General features: G+C 35.8%; 1 protein-coding gene across 2 annotated transcripts in view; it reads left to right on the forward strand.

Moving 5' to 3' along the window:
• Positions 1-24,047, forward strand: part of LOC149081095 (phospholipid-transporting ATPase ABCA1-like) — a 113,865-nt gene that overhangs the window by 3,802 nt on the left and 86,016 nt on the right. For both annotated transcript variants that reach the window (XM_089237877.1, XM_089237876.1), the window contains exons 2-6: positions 13,625-13,797; positions 14,791-14,884; positions 16,925-17,063; positions 20,776-20,927; positions 21,465-21,598. In XM_089237877.1, coding sequence (XP_089094003.1) covers positions 13,732-13,797; positions 14,791-14,884; positions 16,925-17,063; positions 20,776-20,927; positions 21,465-21,598 — 585 coding nt within the window. In that variant the 5' untranslated portion in view covers positions 13,625-13,731. The remainder of the gene's footprint in view (positions 1-13,624; positions 13,798-14,790; positions 14,885-16,924; positions 17,064-20,775; positions 20,928-21,464; positions 21,599-24,047) is intronic.

The following is a 24,047-nucleotide window of genomic DNA, read 5'->3' on the forward strand; positions in this document are numbered from 1 at the left end:
TGCTTTATTGGCAGGATTTGCACCGCCCGGTTCACTCTTAAATCCCGTATGGCCATAACGCTTGGTCGGGAGTGCAAAACCATGCATATTCCGAACATGTGACCCATACGAGTATATCCCGATGCATACCCTTATTTTTTTGTTTAATTTTCACCGTACCGACATTTTTACATGAAAAATGTCCCGGTTTTCCTCGTATATTTAATGAATTGAATTTTCCCAAATTACAAATTATAATAGGAAAATTGCTAGGGCTATGATTTTATGCTTTAAAAACTCCAAAAAAAAATGCTCTATAAAATATGCATTTATGCTGTTCTTGAAAAACTGTAATATGCCATATAAAACGAAAAATATGTCTTAAAAATTTTTCATTGCTATCTCAAATAACAAAATAATATGATAATGAAAAGTGTTGATGCACAGTCTAAACTATTTTTAACCATTACTTATTGTATAAACAGAAATTCGTTTTACTAACTAATAAAAATTTCCCTTTTGAACGTTTTCCCTACAAATTCAAAACTAATGTGCTGCCATCTACAGGTAAAAATACCTAGCCAAGTAGTGTATTTAGCTATAAAAAACACAAAATTAAAAAAATAATAATTATTATTATTTTTATTAGATAAAAACTTTCAAAATTTCCCTCACACACTAAAAAATTCCCGCATTTACCAATTTTAGCCAATTTTGAAAATATGCTCTATCACGTAAAAATAGCGAAATATGCAAAAAAATAATAAAAAAAGTATGCAAAGACAGAAATCCGAGCCCTAATAATAAAATTACAGTATCATCATGAATATGTGGGTATTCATCTAATATGTTGAAATTTTGTTTCGTAGAATGCATATTAATTGACAAGAACGGTAGCTTCCTTTCTTGCCATTGGCAATGTTTCTACGATTTTAGCAATAATTGACAAATTCGCATAATTTTTGGCAATTTCCCGTATTATCGATCTCAATATTCCGTATTTTTTTCTGGACGAAATATGATCAGTCTACCTAGCATTCGTTATTCAAAAGAAGTCGAAAGCAACGTGTGGGAGGGGGTGCTCAGCTGGGAATTGGTTCGCCTGGCTTCGAAGAATAAAGCAAGCCATGTTCCAGTTAAAAAAAAAGTATTCAAACATCTGATAACATTAGAAACTTATTCTTAGAAATTAGAAACAACAACTACTACTACAACAACTCAAAAATATATTCATTCACTTTTCTGCCAGCTTTTGCTTTTAGATAACAGGCGGCAGCACTTATCTCATGTAGCACAAGATATGTGCACGTTTCTTTTTGTTGAAATAATCAACAAACCACATCCATGGCACGCCGTATCCTGCATTAGAAAACCTAAGCTGGGATCTTTATAGGGCCCTTAATAGTGATTTTATAACGTGCAAAAAAAAAAGCGTATGAATCGTCTCGGGTCCTCTTGCCCCTTTTAGCCCCCCCCCCCCCCATGGGGCCATGAACACATCCCTACGTAATTACTTTTCTTCAAGGATAAAACGGTAATAATTTGCCTCACTGGCAATAGATCGGAGCTGTGAGTTTTCAGAAAACGGCCAATGGTGTGATTGCAAGTTCGTTTGCCAATTTTTCAAAGATAAATCCGGTTTCGTCTGAAAGATGATATATAGAACGCGCGCTCGCGTATTCACGTTTTTTGTGTCACACAAACGAAAAAAATGAATCCAGATTTGTCATATATATCGTTCAGAAACAGAACCGTGTTCAACAAAAATGGCTCTCGATGGCTATTTCAATTTTTTCAATCTTTCGTGAAGTTTTTCTGAATCCTGTTTTGATTTGCTTTTATTTGTAAAAAAAAAAAAAAACTGCAGGAGGATCTACACTATCTTTATGGCATTGGTCGAAATATTTTTATGGTTTTTTTATTTATACCTGGAATTTCTTCGGGCAATGATAATAAACAATATCACATATACGCAAAAGAAATAAAAAACAGAACGAGAATTTAAGAAGAATTCTAGAAAGGATTTATTTACGACCTTTACCTTTTCCCCAAAGGATTATACAGGGTAATTACTTGATTTTTCTTGCCACATTTTACTGGCGATCCCAGAGGCATACTTCGAATTAGAAAAGTATCCAAATAACGTGTACGACTCAGATACGTCATACAAAGGGTTTAATTATTGAAATAAAAAAATTAACTTTTTATACGGACACCCGGTCGTCAAAAGCCAAATTAGAAAGTCGTGTCACTGTCTCTCCTGAGGCACAAAAAACACCACTTTTCTAAATACAATATCCGCAGAGATATTGGGATTTAAAAATCGGAAAAAAGTTCAGTTTTGCTTTCCTTCCCAATTTTTGAATTCAAATATCTCAGTGAATATTGCACTTAGAAAAGTAGAATTGATTTTGTTGATCTCATAATAAGGGGAGGGACACAACTTTCTAATTTGGTTTTTGAAGGCAGGGTGTCCGTATAAAAGTTAATTTTTTTTTAAGAACCATTCAACCGCTTGCAACATGAATGACGTATATGTGAGCTCTACACGTTAATTAGATACTTTTTCTAATTGAAAGATGCCTCTAGGATCAACAGTTCGCCAGTAAAATGCGGCAAGGGAATTAACCTTTTAAATGATTTTTAAAATTTTCCTGATCCGCATATAACTGCCACATTGGAAATAAAAACGTGTTACGAACCCGAGATATTTTGGAGTGACCGAAATCAAGCAGATCAAGTTTGACGAGATAACTGAGGATTTCTGCTGTTAAGTAATCATCCTGTATATACAGTACATAGAACAAATAATTATATATAGGGCGAATCCAACCTATTCTCCCAAACGAAAGGGGGGGGGGGAAAGATAGACGAGCGCAAGTGGATCGTGAAACACCCCAACCCCACCAACGCAGTCCCATCTCAAACCGTTTTCGAGTTACGGTGGATAATCGATTATGGAAAAAAAATGAGTGAAGTCTGAAAAAAACCAGAATTTGTGAAGTTTTTTAAAGACCTATACCTAAACTGAGCACACATTTGGAAAGAGCAGAAAAAATGCTATAAGAGAGAGAGAGAGAGAGGTGACACCAATTTAAAATCTAAATATGTGGTTTTAATGGCGGACTACAAGCGCTGAAAGATTGGCAAAGTTAAAAATCAAATTGCCACCAAAGTTTTTAATTTCCGCAAACACCCTTCTAGATACAATCGGACAAATTACCAGCTTTCGAAAGAGCCTAGAATAAACCAAATTGGTCATCTAATTCAGGAGAAATTGTCATTTGTTTGCAATACATTGCTCAAATCTGCGTTCGTCGAAGTAATTTTAGTAGGTTTTGGTCACAGAGTTAGAATAATATAGAGAGCGCGCGAGGGGTTACTATGTGAAGCAAAGATCGGAGTCACGTAACTCCGGTCAAAAGGCTGGTCAGGGAATCTCGCTGGCAATGCTTTCCTTATGGCTATTCGTATGACGATTTACACGTGCTGTCTTATTTTTGATTAATTAATTTTCAGTCAATATCTTTATTAGGACCATCTGAGTTAAGATCTGAAGTCACTATGTGTACCTCAGATGTTAACTTGAAGAAAGAATCATTCTAAAAACTACTTAATGCCTAAAAAAAAAAAAATGAAGATTCACATATGTATACTTCTGGAGCGAAGAGGTTACACATATATGTCACATGTAACATACATTTACGTACTCTAAGTCATTACATATATACGCTACACGAAATTTCATTTCTTATAATTTAGAAAAGTACTGACGATGAGGTTTTGCAATTTTCTTGAAAAATTCATTTTATTCCTGAAATATTATGTAAGTGTTTACATTTTTTTGTGATAAGGTTATAAAAGGTTTTTCAGGAATGTTGGAAATGAAACTTTTACTTATTCTTTAAATATTTCATGACTGAATATATGGTATGAGTGTGAATGTGTTACATTACATAACATAATATGATGTATTATAATTATATACTCAAAATAAATGTATGATTAGAGTAATTTTAATGTTCTTGGAAGATAATTTTTATGTTTTAATAACCCCTAGTTGAAATAAATTTTCGAAATTAAAAGTGGCAAAGTGAATGAGAAGAGAATATTTAAAAATATAAATGAAATAGGCTGCATATAAGAGATAGGTTATATAATAAGATTTAAAAACTCAAAAGTCTTAAATTATTAGGAATTATCCCTTTTGGAAAATAAAAAAAATTCGTTTTTCAATATTTGTTTATATTATATAGAATTGATTTTTTTTTTCGAATCCCACATTCCCTAAATATTTTACAAAAAAATGAATGAAATTCATTGACCAAATGAAGGAAAGTTTTCGTCAACTTGATCTAGTGAAATTTCGTTACAACAACATCCTAGCATTAACACGAAATCACCATGTTCTGCGAAAACGAGCCAAATGTAATAGCGCAGAACCTGTTCTTTCCCCAACAGTACTGCTTATCTTTTCTTCACGTTCGACAAGTTTTATGAATAGCGTGCGCTGTCTATTATATCTTTAGTGCCAATTTTTCACTTCACCGATCTCAGAGCTCTTGTAGCTGGGCATTAAAATACGGATACCCTGTAGATAGAAGTAATGTCACCTTATAGGATTTTTCCGTGCAAAACCAAATTGTTGCCAGAATCTGCAACCGCCAATTACGAATTTTCGTTCCATATTTATTTCGACAAACGTTGATTTCAGTTATGTATTGCAAACAAACGACTGAATTTCTCCTGTACCAGAAAACCGATATGGTTTATTGTAAGCTGTTCGAATGGACAAGTTTTTGGCAAATTTGACCGATTGCAGTTAGAAGGCTGTTTCCGGAATTGGAAATTAAAAATTTTTGCGGCAATTCGATTTTGAACTTCTCTAATCTTTTAGTGCTTGTAGCTCGCCATTAAAACGGATATATCGATGAAATTGGTATCAACTTAAAGCATTTTTCCTGCTCTTTCCAAATATGTGCTTAGTTTGAGTATAGATCTTTCCGAAACTTCACAAATTCTGGTTTTTTGAGAATTGGCGCATTTTTTTCCAACAATTGATTATCCACCGTAACTAGAAAACGGTTTGAGCTTGGACAGGGTTGGTGGGAGTGTTTCATGATCCACTTGAGCTTGTCTATAATCCCCTTTCGTTTGGCAGAATAAGTCGGATTCACCCTGTATATATAGAGCATTTCAAACTGTTCATGTAAATTCTTTATAAAATCTGAAACCCCTCTCGAGAAAATTCTGCGTACGCCTATTGGTAGGCCTAGTATCAGAAACACACATCACATGTGGGATTTAAATTCCCTTTCATGATCACCTTCCCGTAATTATGAAATATGGTTTTTGAAAAAGCAAAAATGTTCCAAGTTATAACAAGGGTTTTGTATTCCGAAACATACACTGTTGTACCTTTAAACAGGGTTAAATTGCAAAGACAAAAAAAAAAAAAAAAAATAAGTAAAATAAAAAACAAAGTATTGGGCCTACTATAGAACAAAGTTGCGAGTATTTTAAATATAAATCATGTATAAAAATAAAAAATATCAAAATAATGACAGAAAATGAGATTATTAATATACAGGGTGATTCAAAACTCAATGTAGCCTACAAACTTTCAAGGGAAGAAGAAAACACAAAAACAAAACAGAATCACATAGGAATGTATGTATCACCGGAAACCACAACCTGATCAGCTGGAGGATAAATGAAGGTGCACAAATGACAAGCCAATAATGGGTGGAAAAACTCTTTATTTAGCGATACTTTACACGAGGACAGTACGTGTACACGTAACACAACTCAAATTTCTTACCATCCACAGTTATGAATTTTTTTTCAGTGATACATTACTATGTGATTCTGTTCTGTGGGTTGGTTTTTTTTTTTGTGTGTTTTAACTCCCCTTAAAGTTTATACGTTGAGTTTTCAATCACCAGGTATGTTTGTACAAAAGTAACAACGATACAGGTAGAAACGTATTTATGTAGATCAAGTGCATAATTAATTTTTAAATCTTCAGTTCTGTCAGTTCCTTTGATACTAGTTGTTTTCGTTAGACGTACAGCATCCCCGTGATGTCAATATTTGCTATATCTGGCATTAATGAAGAATAAAATTTTTGCTCACCTCCCACTCCTGAGGAAATTCTCTTATTAAGAGAACGGATTTTGTTGGACGCATCTTACATTGTAAAGTTTTTTCCAACAAATTTGACCAGGAAATAATAAACGGTGAATGGAAGAGAAGAAATGGGGTAACTAAAGTGTTTGGTAAGAGAAAGAAGAGTGTATTAGCACAACGATATCCTTAAGATATCGTACTGACACCGGTCCGACGTCGGAACGTCGAATGAATATCGAACGTATTTTACTCTGTTAGAAGGAGAATATCTTGTACGATAATTAATCCCTTTTGAAACAATCCAAATTTCTCTATGTCGAACTACGTCGAAAAATGTATACCATTTCTACGTCGAACGATATTGGTAACAACGTCGAACGGCATCGAAATCTCTACTTCATTCTTTATCAGTGTGCTACTGGGGTATAGAACTAAAATTTAATACATAAGTTGTATTTGAATGCAAAAGAAGAAGAGCTAGTAAGTTCAGTATTGGAAGGTAAACTAAAAAAATTTCATGTTTTATACCGTTTCAAGGTACACAATCTTTTTGTTTCAAGCGGTGCCACCATTTGTTGAAATAACAATAACTTTATTCACCAAGCAGGCAGGGCCGTCTTAACGCATGGGCCGACCCCGGGTCCGAACCCGGGGGCCTCAGAAAAACGAGTAGTTGAATTTTTCGAGAATTTTCCAGGTAGGGCCTCAGAAAAATCACTTGGTCCGGGGCCCCATGACGTTCTTAAGACGGCCCTGGTGCTTGGGTTGGTATATATTTCATCAGGTGATTGCAACGATTACATTCACTAAATATGGTTCACTAAACTTGCAATGTTGTAAAGAAACACGGAAAAAACAAGAGCACAAATTTTTTTACTAAAACGTGCCTACTTGCAAAATACTGTCAAGGTCACAAAAATGATTTAGAACCACTCTCAGTTGCAAGACATGTATTGCACTTATACTCTTTCACACTCCAAAAAATATCAGATAGACTGTAACAAATACTACTGTATTAACACTATTTCAGATGTTTCAAGGTTTACTATGGTCAAGGTCAGGGTCGTAACTAGGATTTTTGCCATCCGGGGAAAATATTATTTTGTCACCCCACAACTTTAAAATTCAATAATTTTATAACCGTGTTCTTGGTTCTTACCTAAAACTGCCCCCCCCCAAATTTTTCCACCATGTTCACTTGCTCTCCCCCCCCCTTCCTGTAGTTCCTGCCCTGATCAAGGTTCAACAGTTCCCCCCCCCCTACTTGCTCAGAGCCCTTTCGTGCCAAATAGTCAGAGCCCTTATTATCCCATGAGGAATTTATGATTCAAAAGATACGATAATTGTTAAACGTAATCAGCATTATCAGCGATGTTATCATAGTGAGAAATAATGCAATAAAATTATGAAGTCATATCTAAATGACATTGCATCACGAAATTAATATGGCAGTGCAAGGGTTCAAGTGTGGGAACTGTTGATATGAGGGTGTAGAATTCCAATCACTGGAAACAGAAGCATCGACATGAAGAAAACGTTGGGGGAGAAAGGCTGATGGTTGCCAATCATCCCTTTATATACGGGAATCAAGCGCGTACTAAAGGGCGGGGAAGGTTTCTTGTCATTAATAATTGCGAGGGGGGCAATACTCTCGGTTGTTCAGTGGAAAGAAAAATATACGTCTGCTCAGAACATTCTGGTCACAACGTTTGACTTGGGCAGACATATTTTTTTCTTTCCGCTGAGCAACCGAGAGCTAAGATTTGGTAACCAGTCCAAGTGGGATCCTCGGTCAGGTGATATTTTATATCTCCTGGAGACGACACCCATCGCGTGTAGAAATGCATTTGGGGGGGGGGGGGTTGTATTTTCCTTGTATTTGTTTTTTTCGTTGTTGATTTTTTTCTGAAAATAGGAAAAAAAGTTTGTGAAAAATAATGTGCCAGGGTATAACAGTCTTCCCTACTAACTTGTGAATTCTAACAGCTTTATAATTAGACAGTCTGCTGTATGTTATTTCAAAAACATTAATTTTGCCAAGGGCGTAGCGAGGCGGAGGGGGGGGGGAACTTGGGGGGGTCTAGTTTCCCCCGAAATATGAGAAAATGACCGAAAAAAGGGAAAAAGATGGCCAAATATATTGTTCTATCACTTTGGTCCTCTTTCTGGCTACGCCCCTGTATTTTACATCTCGTTTACAGTTTCAAATTTACGCCACAGTTACTTCTTAAGTGGCTACAGGTTCTTTGAAAGGGGGAATCATCGAGGAGGATGTGTATAGTGAACGGGGGGGGGGGAAGGAGAGGCTGTATAGTCTGCCTTCGACTCACTGTACTCCATTAAGCGAAGGGGGAGGACTTGAGGGTCTGCCCCCCCCCCCCGAAATGTGATAAAATGATCGAAAAAAGGGGAAAAGATGGCCAAATCTATTGTAATAATATCACTTTGGTTCGGCTCCCCAGAAATGTGAAAGTGGTCCTCCTCCGAACAAGATTTCTGGCACGACGGGAAGCGGGGGGGGGGGGGGGGGGCTGTGTTTCATCTAGATTTATTTCCTTTATGAACTTCCGTGGAAATCGCCACGTTGGCTATCTTGGATACGGTTTGTATGTTCCATAACCATTTTGGTTGAAGGGACATCACTTATATAGAAATGTCCTCTCTACTTCTTCATACAAGATTCATTGAAAGACTGGTTATTTGTGGGGATGAAGATTACAAGGAAGAAAATTAATCTCTGCCCCACGGGGACTCGACCCCCGGTCTCTCGCTTGCCGGACGAGTGTTCTACCATCTAATTCTAAGGTATGGAAAAAAATAGAATGTTTCGCCTCCGTGAAGGCAGAGATGAATTTTCTTCCTTGTGATCTTCACAACCAGTTTTTCAAAGAATCTCGTATTAACAAGTGGAGAGGACATTTCTATATGCATGTGGCCATCTGGTGGCCTATGTCATTCACGAGCTATTAGTTGATTGCTGCCGTCGAGTGTTGGAGCCTTTCAACAGGGCCGCAACTAGATACTTTGTCAACCGGGCAAGCCGGAATTTTGGCACACCTTGCATCTAGAAGAAGCAGTTAAAGGGTGAATTCGGAGCCCCTTCTGGTTCAGTGACCGGGGCACCAGACCCCAGGCCCGTCATTTAGGGTGGGGGCAGGGAAGGGCATTGCCCCTCCCCCTGGCTTTTGAAAATACACTAAAAATGGTACACAAAAATATACAAATATATATATATACATACATACATGTGCTTTGCCCCCCCCGGAAAAGGTTGAAATGACGGCCCTGCGCCAGACCCGCATGCTCCTCCCTAGTTGGGGCCTTGTCTTTAAACATATATATATATATACGCTCCAACGTTGAAATATTTCGTCTGTTTCCATAGCTTAGATGGTAGAGCACTCGTCCGGCAAGCGAAAGACCGCGGTTCGAGTCCCCGTGGGGGCAGAGATGAATTTTCTTCCTTGTAATCTTCATCTCCACAAATAATAAGTCTTTCAATGAATCTTGTATGAGAGATCACGTGATCCAAAAAAAGCTTCATTGGTAGGCTGACCATATTTCCTCGAAAGAAAAACGGGAAATTAGGATTTCAAATACGGGACATCACCAATTATCGCGAAGAATAACACCAAAGTTGCCAAGTATTGCTGAAATTACGGAAAAATCGCAATGGCGGGAAACGAAGTGTTACTGCAAATTGCCGTGGATTAAAATGAAATCCACGAAATAAAATATACCAAGACAAATGACGGAGATTAATGTTCTTATTTATAGTTGTAATTATTTATCATAATATAAATTATGAGTTGAAAAATAATTTTTCAATCTTTGACTTCAATAAAGAATAAAAATCCAAGTGGGCGTCATGTAAAAAACGGGGAAAACCGGGAGACATTTGTTCAGAAGTCGAAATGGCCAAAAAAAGAAAAAACTGGGACTGTCCAGGGAACTACGGGACGTATGGTCAACTTCACTTATGTGGTGATGACGAAGTTTCAGCTTTGTTCCTTATAAACAAAGCTTATGAACTGACCTGAAAGATCAAACTTCGAGTTCGATAATTTTTTCAAGACCCAAGGAGACATCCAAAACAAAGGATCTTCACACAAGCAGACGACAGGTAAGATCGTAAAAAGTGAATTCTTCCACACTCCACTTCATAGTAATGTGCTGCCATCTAATCTCAAATTTAAAAGTGACTATTGAGGTGATGATGAAGTTTAAAGTAAAAAAAAACTATATTCTTTATTCCGCTCCGTTCCTTATGAACAAAGCTCATAAACTGAACTGGAAATTTAAACTATAAGTTCGGTTATTTTATTTGAGCATAAGGAGACGTCCAAAACAAAGAACCTTTTAATGAGCAGACGACAGACAAGAAGTCGGTTTGTTTGGTTCCCTACAAGCTAAGCCCACAAACAGAACGGGAAGTTCGAACTTCCAGTTCAGTAATTTTTTCAGGACACAAGGAGATGTCCAAAACAAGTGACCTGGAAAGAAGCAGACGACAGAGATTCTGAGGCTTGATTTACATACTGTTGGTGCTGCTATCTGATCTCGAAATTTCAGGCAACTCATGCGATAATGAATAAAAAATAGAGAGATAGAGTTCTTTTTGTTATTTTTTAGCATAAAATTTTTTCATGAGACGAAAATTTTGGTGATAAAATTCGTACATTTGCAATAATCGATTTTTTATGTAGAAAAATTATTTCTTTCCACAAAAAAATTCGGATAATATGTATGATTAGGCTGACCATATTTCTTCGAAAGAAATACGGGACATTGAGATTCCAAATACGGAAAAATACGGGACATCGCCAATTATTGCCAGAAATGCCACCAAAACCGAACAAAGTTGCCAAATATTGTTGAAATTACGGAAAAATCACAATGGCGGGAAATCAAGCGTTACTGCAAATTGCAGTGGATTAAAATGAATTTCACGAAAACAACGTTCACCAAGACAAATGTGGGAGATTAATATTCTCATTTATAGTTGTAATTATCATAATATAATGATAATATAATCTTTGAATTCAATAAAGAATAAAAAGTCAAGTCGGTTTCGTGTAAAATACGAGAAAAACCTAGATACTTCTGCCAAGAAGTCGGGACGGCCAAAAAAAACAAAATACCGGGACTGTCCTGGAAAATACGGGACATGTGGTCACCTTATTCATTGGTGAACCTTCAAAATTCATTGGTGAGCTTTCAAAAACTTTAGCAACAATTAGAAGTTTTACTTTCATTTAGCGAGTTTTTTTTCGTTGGTGGAAATGGCCCATTTTCCTTTTGACAAATAAGATTCCGTAATTTCCTTGATAAAGTATGGTCAGTTTGTTCATGTAGTTTTTTTTATCCTTAAATTCCTTGTCCACGTTTCAAAAAACCGAAGTTATCGCCGTCATAATGTTGTCATTTGAAAAAGTCGCATGTTCATTCTTTTCTCTTGAAATTTTCGTAAATGACTCTAGCTTTTCCAATGGAGTTCGAAGCCATATCATCAGAATCGTAAGTGTTATATTATCAATATCCCGTGTGTGTTTTAATAGAGAATATCCATAGGAAATTATAGTTGCACATTAAAGCCGGGTTTTCCTAGGAGCAGGTTTCTCTGTGCCGCGCGCAACGTGGTTCGCCCAGCGCGGCACTCCGTCTACTCACCAGTAAAGCCGGGTTTTCCTAGGAATAGGTTTGTTGCGCAGCGTCAACCGAATTAGACTATTTCGCGCCGACAGAAACGAGTTACATAATCACGCTACGCGTTTGTGTTTTCCTAGCGAGGCGAATCAGATCAGGGCGGCTATATAAAGTATATGGCTTTGGCATCAGCCACTCTGTCGTCTGCATTCTCCGGTTTGAAGGGAAGGGAAATAAAACACACAAGAGTGAAGAGAATTTCGGCAAAACCGCGGCGCACGACGCATTTGACTCCTCCAGAAGCAGTCGGCCAATCACGCCCGACGTAAAGCGCTGTCGTGAGCCGTATTGCGCTCTGTAGGAAAACAGTCATGCTGCTTTTCTTACTGGTGAGTGGACGGCGTGTCGCGGTGGGTGAATCACGTTCCGCGCGGCACAGGAAACCTGCTCCTAGGAAAATCCGGCTTAAGAAAAGCAGCATGACTGTTTTCTTTTCCTTTCCTTCAAACAGGAGCATGCAGACGACAGGGTAGCTGATTGCCAAAGCCATATACTTTATATAGCCGCCCTGATCTGATGCACCTTGCTAGGAAAACACAAACGCGTAGAGTGATTATGTAACTCGTTTCTGTCGGCACGAAATAGTCTAATTCGGTTCACGCTACGCAACAAACCTATTCCTAGGAAAACCCGGCTTAATCGAAAACTAAGGGTTTTCCCACCATGACACGATTTATTTGATATTTTAAAGCCGGGTTTCCACAAGAGCGGGTGTCCGCTCTGTCTGGCTCAATGCTCCACACCCGCCTACCCCCCCCCCCCCCCCCAGCACCATCTTAAGGCATGGCCCGGGGCTTCAAGAGAAAAGGTAGGGGGGGGCCTCACAAATATGGGTTCTGGTTGAGATTTTCGAAAATTTGCCTGGTAGGGCCTCAGAAAAATCATTTCGTCTGGGGGCCCATGATGCTCTTAAGAAGGCCCTGCTGCCCCCCGCAGTAGTTTCGGGCCTGGCCATCGAATAGAGTGAAAAACATAAAACAGGAGTTTGTGCTCTTGCAAATGAATGTAATGTCAGGAGGACACATATGACCCATTTTGAAGCAAAAGGAACATTATCAAGAAGGCTGGAAAACGAAAAACAAGCCAGGAAAAATTTTTCCGAAGAAAGAAGGACTTGCCATAGACGAAGTTGCATACAATTGGTTTGTTTCAGCAAAAAAGCAAGAGTTTACCTACAAGAAAAAGCTCGAGAAGCTGCAGGAAACCTCAGACTTATCCACTTTAAAGCTTTAAATGGTTGGTTGGTTGGATTGTTTTTGTGTGCATCATAAAATTGCATTTAAGAAATTTGTGTGATGAATCTACTGATGTCAATGATGAAGTGTGAGAGGAATGGATTAAAAAATTGCCAAAATCTATTGAGGAATTTTTAGCCAATGATTTATACCAGGGGTGGCCAACAGCTGGCCTGTGGGCCACATGAAGCCAATGTTAGAAGGGGTTAGAGTACTCAGCAAAACCAACCAAACATCAGTTTTTCCAAAACATCTAAATTTAGTACATAGACTTTGTTTAATATTTTTTTAGTAATTTTAGTTTTGTATCTTTGTAACAATTGTGTACTTTCATGTTTAAACACAATTTATATTGTCGTTAGAATTTTGTTTATTTGCAAATAAAGAACCATTTTGGTTATTGTGAATACTGTATTTTACGGTTTCAACAGGAACCCCCTCTAATGGGGTTACCCTTTTACAGTCCGATTTTTTTTTTTGTCCAACGAGTGTCCACAAAAGTAGAGTTTTACTGTGTGTTCATATTGCTATCTAAAGTAGTTTTATACTTGTATGACTCCTGTTTTATTTTACAGAATCACCAATTCATTGAAAATTCCATCATCCTATCGGGACATGATGTTTTCCCATCGCAATGTTGACTGACTTCTCTTGATTCATAGATATTTCATATTTTTTAAATATGGGTATTTGGAACCAAATCTATCTTCTCCTTTGGAAGAACTTTACTCTGCACAGGCGAAATAAGGTAAATACCTTATTAAGATAAAACAAAAACATGACCCTTGTTATTCATTTACAATGTATATCAAGTTTTTTGTCTGTAAATTAGATGTGTATAGGCCTACCATTTTTTAAAAGACATTTTTTTCAACAAAACACAATACATTATCAGGGGGTCTGTCCAGCCAAAATTTTTGTCCGGACCATTCGTAAAATGCTGGATCTGAAAAATGAACCCTTCATGAAATTCTGGATCTTAAAAAACTGACCCTTCACGAAATACAAATTGATGAAATCATAAATTTTTTTCCTTCCATTTATTTTGTGATTAATTAGATTATTTTGCTTTCCACAAAATTACTTTTCACAAAGATAAGGAAAATTTTCGCAAAAACAGGACCCTACAAAAAAGTTCTAGACAGACCCCTGATTATAAGATGCACCTATTCTTGCAATGTACTATATTTTCCCGCTTTTAGTCCACGGATTATGCATTAAAAACTTGGAAACTTCCTTGGTGCTGATATATACAGTGTTTGGTATATATACTGTTGCATCTTATCTACAGTTTTTTCTTCTGGGCAAGGGTGAAGCTACGGTCGTATCTTTTGCAAAATGTGGAAACAAATTTGAGAATGCGAAAGAAGTAGTAGCCACTTTTACAAAAATGCATACAGGAGGTACGAAATGAGTAGATATCGATCATTAGCATTGTAGCATTTTGCTAAAGCTTTTTTTCTTCCATTTTCACTTTTTCGTTAAAGGAATTTTTTTATCTAGCTTAAACCCTGTCAGATTAAAAATAAATATTTTAGAAATTAATTTGTAAAAAAGTAATTCTTTGAAAATTTAAATATTGCACTAATTTTTATTTTTTCAAGAATATTGTGCATCATATCTTGTGTTACTGCATATCTTGTGTTCTATCTTGCATTTTTATTCAGTGAGTGAAATATTCAAGTGCAAATAAAATTCCTGGAATGGATTATATATAATATTAATTTTCTACTACTTTTAGTTTCGACTCATTGTGGAAATATTATGGCCACTAGCATTGTTCCTTATTCTCATGTGGGTCAGAAGCAGAGGCCTCAAATACAATGCTCAGCAATGTACGTATGATAACAGTAACTAACACTCAAACCTGAACGAAGTTATTCCTGTTAATTTCTGAAATCGTTACTACAGGTTGCAAACCCAATATGGTTGATTTGGTTTAATTCAGGAGCGATCTATCAATTTGGGAGAATGCTTTAAAGGCACTTGTTAAAGCGCTTTAACAAGTGTCCTTAAAGCATTCACCCTTTTGATACTGAATTACACTGCGTTGTGGTATATCTTTATAAATTATAGATACCAGGGCTGGCCTTACCAGATGTGACGCCTGGTGTAAAAATAATTGTGGGGTCAGGAGGTGTCTTAATAATTTTGGCGCCCCTCAGCCCCGATTCTACATATTCTGTGAGAGAAGGGAGTGGGCATCAAAAAATGCATGCATGAAAAATAAGGAAAATAATTGACAGAGATAGTTTCAGCACCCATAAAAATGCAGAAAAGATGAAAGAAATAATTGAAAGTTCAGAATAAATGAAAGAAATAATGCCAGCCAGGGTTTAAGCTACTGTCGCATTTTTAGCCACTTTTGCAAAAATGTGTACAGGAGGTACAGAACGAGTAGACATCCAACCATCAATCATTACATTAGCATTGTAGCATTTTGGTAGAGCTTTTCTCCCCATTTTCGCTTTTTTGCAAAAGAAATTTTTTATCTAGTTTAAACCCTGATGCCAGCACACATAAAAATTCAGAATTCAAACAAAAACTGTTGCTGTAACTGTAGGGTCTGGTATGAATGCACCTGTCACACACTCCTAAGGGCAGCAGTTAAACTCTTTCTCAAATATCACCCCCCAGCCTGGTCACCCCTTTTTATGGCTGAATAATTTCCATCTGTGTTGTAAAAGTATATATTTCAAACTCCTGGATTACTGCTCACTTCTCTTTACAAATTTTTTCCATCCCGCTGTTGTCCTCAAAAGAGGGTTTTACTGAATTATTTTAAATAAAAAGCCTGCACAAAAAGGTTTACCAATCCATTTTCCAGTCTTCACGATCTGCCTTGCGAATATTGACAGTACATTCACTTAATGGTTTAACAATAATTTAATGATACAATTGAACGACCGACGTAGTTGAACCCAAAATTGCAAAAGAACCTTCTTTGCAATTCTTTTGCAATTTTGGTTTCAACTACGTCGGTCGTTCATTTGTATTATCTAACCCAAAAGGCAATTTATTTCTCTTTCTAATAATTTAATGGTCTACTATAACTATACTACTAATGGGTTGTGTTGACACCCTCCCAAAACAGGATGTTTTACATTGTTCTGCTGACCGAAAATGTTCTGCGGTATAACACCCACATGTTATATAATATGCAATATTATATTAATGTATATATATACAGTCGAATCCCGTTATAACGAACTCCGAGAGATCGACGAAATCACTCCCTTATAATGGAATTTCATTATAAAGGAATTCCAGGTTTTTGTATTATTTCTATGTAAACTGGTGGATTAGAAAAGTGTTCGTTGAAACGAGATTTTCGCTATAATGGTATTCGTTAAAACGTGATGCGACTATAATATATTCCTGCAATAGTGTTTTCTAAGTTTTTCTTACAATTCTTACTGAGATTGTTCTGCAGCAGCACTGATTGTTCTGCAATGTACAGTATTCAGCATATTCTGCTTTTGGGGGTAATGACTGGGAAATTGACACTTCTCCCATGCGGTTGCACACTTAAAATCAAATTCAAAGCCATAATTTCAAGACAAATTTTCAACTCAGAGTCATTAGTATACATTTTCACTCATTTGTCCAGTGCATGAGTAGAGTTGGGAAACAAGATTCTACCTGAAGATAGCGTAAATTTGTCTTTTTTATTGTGGAGATTCTAGAGACATTTCAGGGGTTTCATTATGCATAGTAATTAATTCTGATTATATATAAATACATATGTGTAATCATAATACGTGCATTTGTACTTTAGATTTTGATTTTGCACACTTGAATTCACATCCTGGAGGAATGAGTAAGAGCAGATTACCTTCACTAGCAATGATGAATAAAAAATTTACATGTTGCAGGTTATTTCGACGTAAAGGCCATGCCATCTGCTGGACTCATTCCTTTCATCCGAAGTGCTCTCTGCACCTTTAATAACACATGCCATGCTACCGTTCCAGATCAAAACTTTGATCTTGAAATCTCTAATCTTTCATCCAGGTAAGCTTAATACTTTATTTATTTCGCCATTGTGGTTTTGATTATCATTTTGATTTGTGCTTTACTTAAAGGCATAAATAAAGTTGCAATATGCACGCATTTACAGGAAATGTGCTTAAATATTAATCAACTATCCAACATTAATTTTTCTCATAATATATATCTAGTGGCAGACACTAATTATGACCTTTTTGAATACTGGTTTCTCAAATTTAACTAAGGTTTTTTTCTTTTTCAAACCAAGCACAACTCAGGTCTATTGTCATGGGCAATGTACTACATAGTGAGTTGTGCCGGAAGTGTAAGTGTGCATGTCTAGAGTAAAGTGTCTAAGTAAATATCTAAAGTAAATGTCACTCTAAGTCTGAGTGCATGTCTAGTGTTGTCTGATTTTTTCTTAGTACAGCCTTCTATATTTCAGAAGTGAAGTGCAACGACAATAGTTGTACTGTTTGTAGGTCTGTTGCTCTCTGTGGCAAGACTTTCTGATAGGGAGATCAGCTTGCATTTGCACCTCGAAGATGGGAACCACAGAAAACCAACTTCAGCCGACCACCACTGTGGCAACTGTGGGGCTCGAACCTGGGTCCCTGTGATACGAGTGCGTCACTATGACCACTTGACCACCACAGTGGCAGTTAACTAAGGTATAAACAGTAAACCCCTCTTCCTACAACGGCCACTGATGGGACCGTGAAAATGTGGCCACTATTCAGAAGTGACCGTCATTGAGAATAAGCATTTTATTTCTGAAAAAACTATATAAAATTTGCTATCTACATAATATTTATAATGATAATCTGTTCTGTAAATGATTATATTAGAATGTATGATTTTATTGACACTTTAATATTATAATAATTGATTAATTGAAAGCAGCAACAAGAGGGAATCAGGCAAGTCTGATGCCCCAGACATTGGGTCAAAGGGAAGCTGTGCAAATTTCACACTTTAAATTGTCCTTCAACATTACAAGGGAGGGGGGGGGTGCCAAAATGTGTGCTTGCCCTAGCTGACAGAGCATCTAGTTGCAGCTCTGCTAATTGCTCTATAATGTTATTTTGGAATTCGTTGAATTCCTAAAATTTAGGCTTGCTATGTTTGTGGTAGAACGCAACAAAAACAACTTGGCAAGAAAACTGTTACAGACCAAGACTGTGTACCAGCAACCCCCAAATAGTTATTTATTCCACCCCACATGGGAATTATGACTTATTTTTTATTCCCCATGATGTTCGGTCCAAATGTGACCCTAGGAACCATCTGATGTGGCTCCGAGGGTCACATTTATTAGATAAGGAACTACATTATTAGATAAGAAAGTTTTTATCTACTAATGTAGATATAGTGAATGGTGTTTTTTGAAATAACCTTATTTGTTACTGCAGCGATTCTCAACCTTTTTAGACCCAAGGACCAGTGAAATATCTGAAACAATTTGATGGACCACCTATATCCCGTATTACAGGAAATTTCAGTTGTTTCAAATAGTTTTATACATTTGTCCCCAGTTTTTTAAACAATGCTGATTTAAATTTTTAATGTTTACTAAAATCATAATTAAGCAGCATTTTCATAATTATGATAATTATGGCTATAAATGCAAATATTCAACTAAAAAATTTTCAGGTTCAATGCTTTTTTCTAAATTTTTTAGTGACTGTAGACTTATGGCAATGTTTTTGATGGCAATCGGCAATTTACAGTATTTTACCACATTTACAATCACAGTTCCTTATTTTTCTCAATGAAATATGGTAATCGTCATTTGAATGTTGAATGTTTTTTTGTCAAATACATTTTATTTGCTGCGATTTGCAGCAGCCTATTATTTGCCCCACCTTCATCTATTTTTGCAGTAATTAGCAAATTTGTCACAAATTACATCCTTTGGCTATAAAACATTTGGTGGAATATCAGTTTTTGTATGGAATATCAGTGATATTTTCCGTATTTAGGATTACATTTACCCACATTTTACTTGGTGAACCTATAAGTATGAAAGTACAATTTTCATTTTAACCTATATGGATATTAGTAATATAAATAACAGCAATTGAATAATTTTTCATTCATTTGAAATCAAATTGTCAAGTTTGCCTGTAGACCACATTTGTCATCATCGTGGACCATAGTTAAGAAATGTTGCACTATTGAATGATTCTTAAAATAAGGTAACTAACAGGTAAAGAAAATATTGTACCATTAAATTTGGGAGGTGACCAAGTTTTGCGTACATTCTTTGAACTCACATATTTTTGACTAGTTTTTTCAATTCTCTCCAAAAGGGCAGCTTGGGACAAAATTCTCACTCATGTGAGACATTGTTTTTGCACCATTCCAGCATATAAGCCGAACCAGTAAAATGACCCTGAAAACTCGCATCTGTTTCCAGTTAGGTGAAATGCATCAAAAATTAGTTTTTTTTAATGAATCATTTAATTTGTTACATTCATAGTTTTAGTTCTTAAAGACAAAAAAAATATTTCCAATTTTTCTGCAATTATTTTGGCGCACCTCTTACAGCAGTGTAGCATGCATCTCCACAGGTTGCACAGCCCTAGAGCCACTGCTGATCCTCCCAGCTCCTTCTGTATTGATTTTTAAACACTTCTGTAATTTTCATAATTTGAAATTAACATTAATTTTTCTTTTGTATGAGTATATTGCAACTAGTCAAATACAATTCAACAGTGAAGAAATCTAAGCATGGTCACCAACAAAAGGACATTTGCATTATCTGAATTAGACTAAGAGTTCATGTTTTCAAACATAGGCAGAAATTGATAAGGCTTTTGCATCCTTTGTCAGTCGACTGAATGGCATTCCCATGAATGGCAATTATCAAATATTCACAGCATCCATGTTCATGTTGGAAATGAGAGAAAAAGAGAGAGACACAGGAGAAGAGAGAAAAAAAACAAAGCGAATTACGTGAAAAAAGTAAACAAAACCATACTGCACCTGCGCAGATAAGGCAAGCGGCATGCAATCCCAATTGAATCGCAATTTTTCTCATCTGCTGTTGTATCTGGAAATCAGTAGCTGAAGATCACTGCTAATGGACTAAGTTCTCGTACTTTCTGTGCAATGGATCAGTCTTGTGAATACAGACTTCTTGTTTATCGTTTTAACTCGCTTCCAGTGGACAACCAAGCTTATGGTTTGTGTAATCATACTTTTTTTAGGAACACATTTTGGTGGGCTGGAACAAACCACTGGTAAACTTGAGGTTGTAAATCCCTGATTATAGGCATGACAAAGTATGATTCATATAGCATGACAAAGTATTTCCTTGATTATCACAATTTATATGTGCACAATGCCATTTTATATTGTGCAGCATGTAGAAGACAATGTAATGCTGCAATACAAGTTATAATTTCCATGTTTTAAATACAGACCATCTTATTTTAGATTAATGTCGCATTAATGTCCCAAAATTTTTGCCAAAATATGTTGTGTGACCCAATTGATCCATATTTTCTTGTTCTAAACTTGGCCACCTCACATTCAATTGATTGACTGCTATTTTTCAATGAGAATTAACGAAACTTTGATACTAGATGCATATGTAAAGCATATTAATATTTGGTCACTTTCTTGTAAGCATTTGTCATATAAAAAAGTAAAATGAATGCACAATAGTATTTATTGTAAATGACTACTTGCCCATTTTCCAAGATTTACATGAATCTTAATTTCTTTTTAGTCTAGTCTATGCAGCAGAAGATATACAGAATGTGGTGGACAATCAAGATGAACCGATTTCATTTTCACGATTTGCCAAAGTAGCTATTGATGACTGGGTTACATTGAACACCTTGGCAGAAAAACTAGGAGATCCTAAGAAACCAGTGACTGGTGAGTTGATTCTCTCTATAGAATTTAGCACTGAAATTTGTGGATTAATATGGGAACAATTTTTTGTTCTTTTCATGTTGTCCTTGGAAAAATTTTGAAAGCCCATATACTAGGAATTTTTCTTGATGAATTGAATTCTCTTTGCACTTCAGATTTATTGTATTTTGAAATTGGATGATGCATTTAAATTCTTTTTGAGGAAAATTTTGATTTTAAACAAAATCTAAAAACACATGTGCAAAAATTTTTTTCTCAAAGGAAATACTCAAGAATCATAAAATTATAAAATCCATAATTATATTAATATCCAAACGTTTATCCATTGTAATTGAAATGAATGGTTATAACTTTTTTTTACTCACATGAAATCACACTTTTCACCATTTTTATATGCCTCAAACAACTTTTTTAGTGGTAAAAATTTGTTATGGTGACCTGTACAATGTCACAAAAATTCTTGATTTATTAGTTATCTGTCTAAAGCTAAAATTCTGCATCATGTCTTTGTTTACGCCAAAGTTTCTCTTACACCTTCAGGCAGTTTGAACCTGACTCGCATACTATCAAATTACAATGATTCAGGTAGGAGGCCAGAATTAATGGGGACTGATTGGAGAGAAAAATCAGACCTGGGTGAACTATCAGAAGTACATGCTTCAGACTTACAGAAGGTAATTAATTATCCTTAATTTTATTGTGTATCCAATTATTAGCAATAATTACAGAGCATTCAAAATGATATAATATAATATAATATATAATATATATAATATATAATATATATAATATATATAATATATATAATATATATAAGCCTTTTGTGTATGTACTGAATTTGCTGCTGGGTTGTGCAAGTTGCATATAGAAAAATCGACTGCATTTTTTCCCAGCAGATTTTTTTTGTACAAATGCAATTGCTTTCTGTATTGCATATGTAATTTTGTTGAAGACAAGTAATTTTGCATTACGTTAAACATCCTACTTGGCCTTTCCCCCCCCCCACTTTTCAATTTTTAAATTCTATTTTATATCTAGTATTATATAATCTATGTACATCTATCTGAATGAGGCAGGTATATGCTCTGTATGGAAATTTACCAATCATCAAAATCTTCATTTGCATTAAGACCTGACATTGCTCTTCATTCATAACAAGGCCAGGGCTGCTTGACAAATCGAAAAATTTTTTAGACGCTAGCCAAATTTCTTAGGAACAAAGGATGATTTTAATCTCACAAAAAATGGTTATAAATAATGTTTATTTTTACTTCTCCAAGACCAGAGCTTCACATATTGAAAAGTTTTTTATTTGTTTTATTTAGGTCCTTAAGAGCCAAGGGTGATTTTAATCTCAAGAAAAATGGTCCTACATAATGTTTTTTACTTCTCCGGAACTTCATCTCATTTTCCTATGCTCCTATATTAAAAGACACAGTCATGAAACCAGAAAATTTTGTGTGATTTATAGCCTCCAATTTAGCAATGACACACGGAAAATTTTAGACACCATTTCTGATTTTATAGTTGCCATAGTGACGTGGCACCTGGGATTTAACAAGACCACCATGCTTTTGACACGTAGGCAGATATAGGGGAAAGGAGACTATCACCTTCCCTCTTCACTAAAAAAAGTGCATTGTTATTTGTTGGTATAAGCAAATGGAAGGTGAGAGCACTGTATCCCACCCTATTCGTTACACACATTTTCAGTGATTCTCCCCACATTTTAAAGAATCTGCATCCACTAATTTTTTTTTTGCAGTAAGAGAGTCAAAATTCCCAACTTGTATAAGCTCAGAGAGACAAATCTTCATTTGTCCATCAAACTATTTCAGTTTTATCTTTTCATTAGTTTGATTGCCTACTCATAACATTTACTACAAATGTAGACGAAACATCAACAGATATAGCTATGCTTTGCTAATATGGGTTTTGAGATAGAAGCCAGTGTTTGAGGAAATTCATTGCAGATGGCAGCATTACACATAATCATTACATAGAAAAAAACTTCACTTAAGGTTTCGCTATACATACACACACACATTCCAACATGTACCAATTCGTTAGAAGTTCCTTAGATGAATATGGACGAGGTGCATGTCTGGTTTAGTAGTAGGTCTAGTTTAGCTTGAGGAGGCTAATACAGTCGAATCCCATTTTAACGAATACCGTTATAGCGAAAATCTCATTTTAAAGAACACTTTTCTAATCCCCCAGATAAGTTTACATAGGAACAATGCATATACCCGGAATTCCTTCACAATGAGATTTCATTATAACGAAGTGATTTCTCTCTTCTGTCTCTTAGAGTTCATTATAACGGGATTCTACCATACTTGTCTATTCTATTGACCAATCTATTCCTCTATCCTTGTTGCTACTCTAAAAAAGTTCATGTATACTATTCAAGGATGAAAAATATATGTAATAAAAAAACGGGAGGGAGTGGTTGTGAACAATCTACTTTTGAATTAAGTGTAAAAGATAAAAAATAACTTCTAAAAGTTTATAAAGCTGTTGCTTTATTATGGGAAATTACAGTAAATACAGTATAAAGATCAACATTGATGCAAAGATCACTTTAGAAGTAAGGTATGGATGAGAAATTTGTTACTCAGAGATTGCCTTTTGAGTTTTTTAAATACAATTGTGATGAGATCTAAAAATTAATTCTTGTTAACATTATTGATATTATTAACCTCTTGTAAGAAATTATTTCTTGCTAAGGAAATATACAGGGCGTCTTGTAAGTCCTGAAGCTGCTTTTATCTCATCAACTGCTCGTTGTAGAGGTATGGCTTTATAATTTAATAAATGCTCAAAATGTGTGTGTACGTGTTCAGGGATCAGCCTGTACCAGTTTTGAGAGTGGAAATGCAGTGTGTTGTGTGTGTCATAAAATAAAAAGTCTTCCCCTGTCCTTTAACTTCCATTATGAAAGTTGTTACCCTGTCTGCATGGAAGAAAAAAAAACACCCGTGTTTTAACTGCAATATTTGCTGAGGTATTTTAATTTGAAAATTGAAGAGACGGGAAAGAACAGCACAAATGACGTAAAGTAGCGATGTCAGTTAGTTTATGCTGTTCTTTCCCCAACTTTTCTCTGTTTTTTGAATTCAA

This window comes from Pholcus phalangioides, unplaced genomic scaffold (genome assembly GCF_987345545.1).
Source record: "Pholcus phalangioides strain wild (caught in Gottingen) unplaced genomic scaffold, Ppha-v1.0 ptg000010l_1, whole genome shotgun sequence".
Classification (NCBI taxonomy): Eukaryota; Metazoa; Arthropoda; class Arachnida; order Araneae; family Pholcidae; genus Pholcus; species Pholcus phalangioides.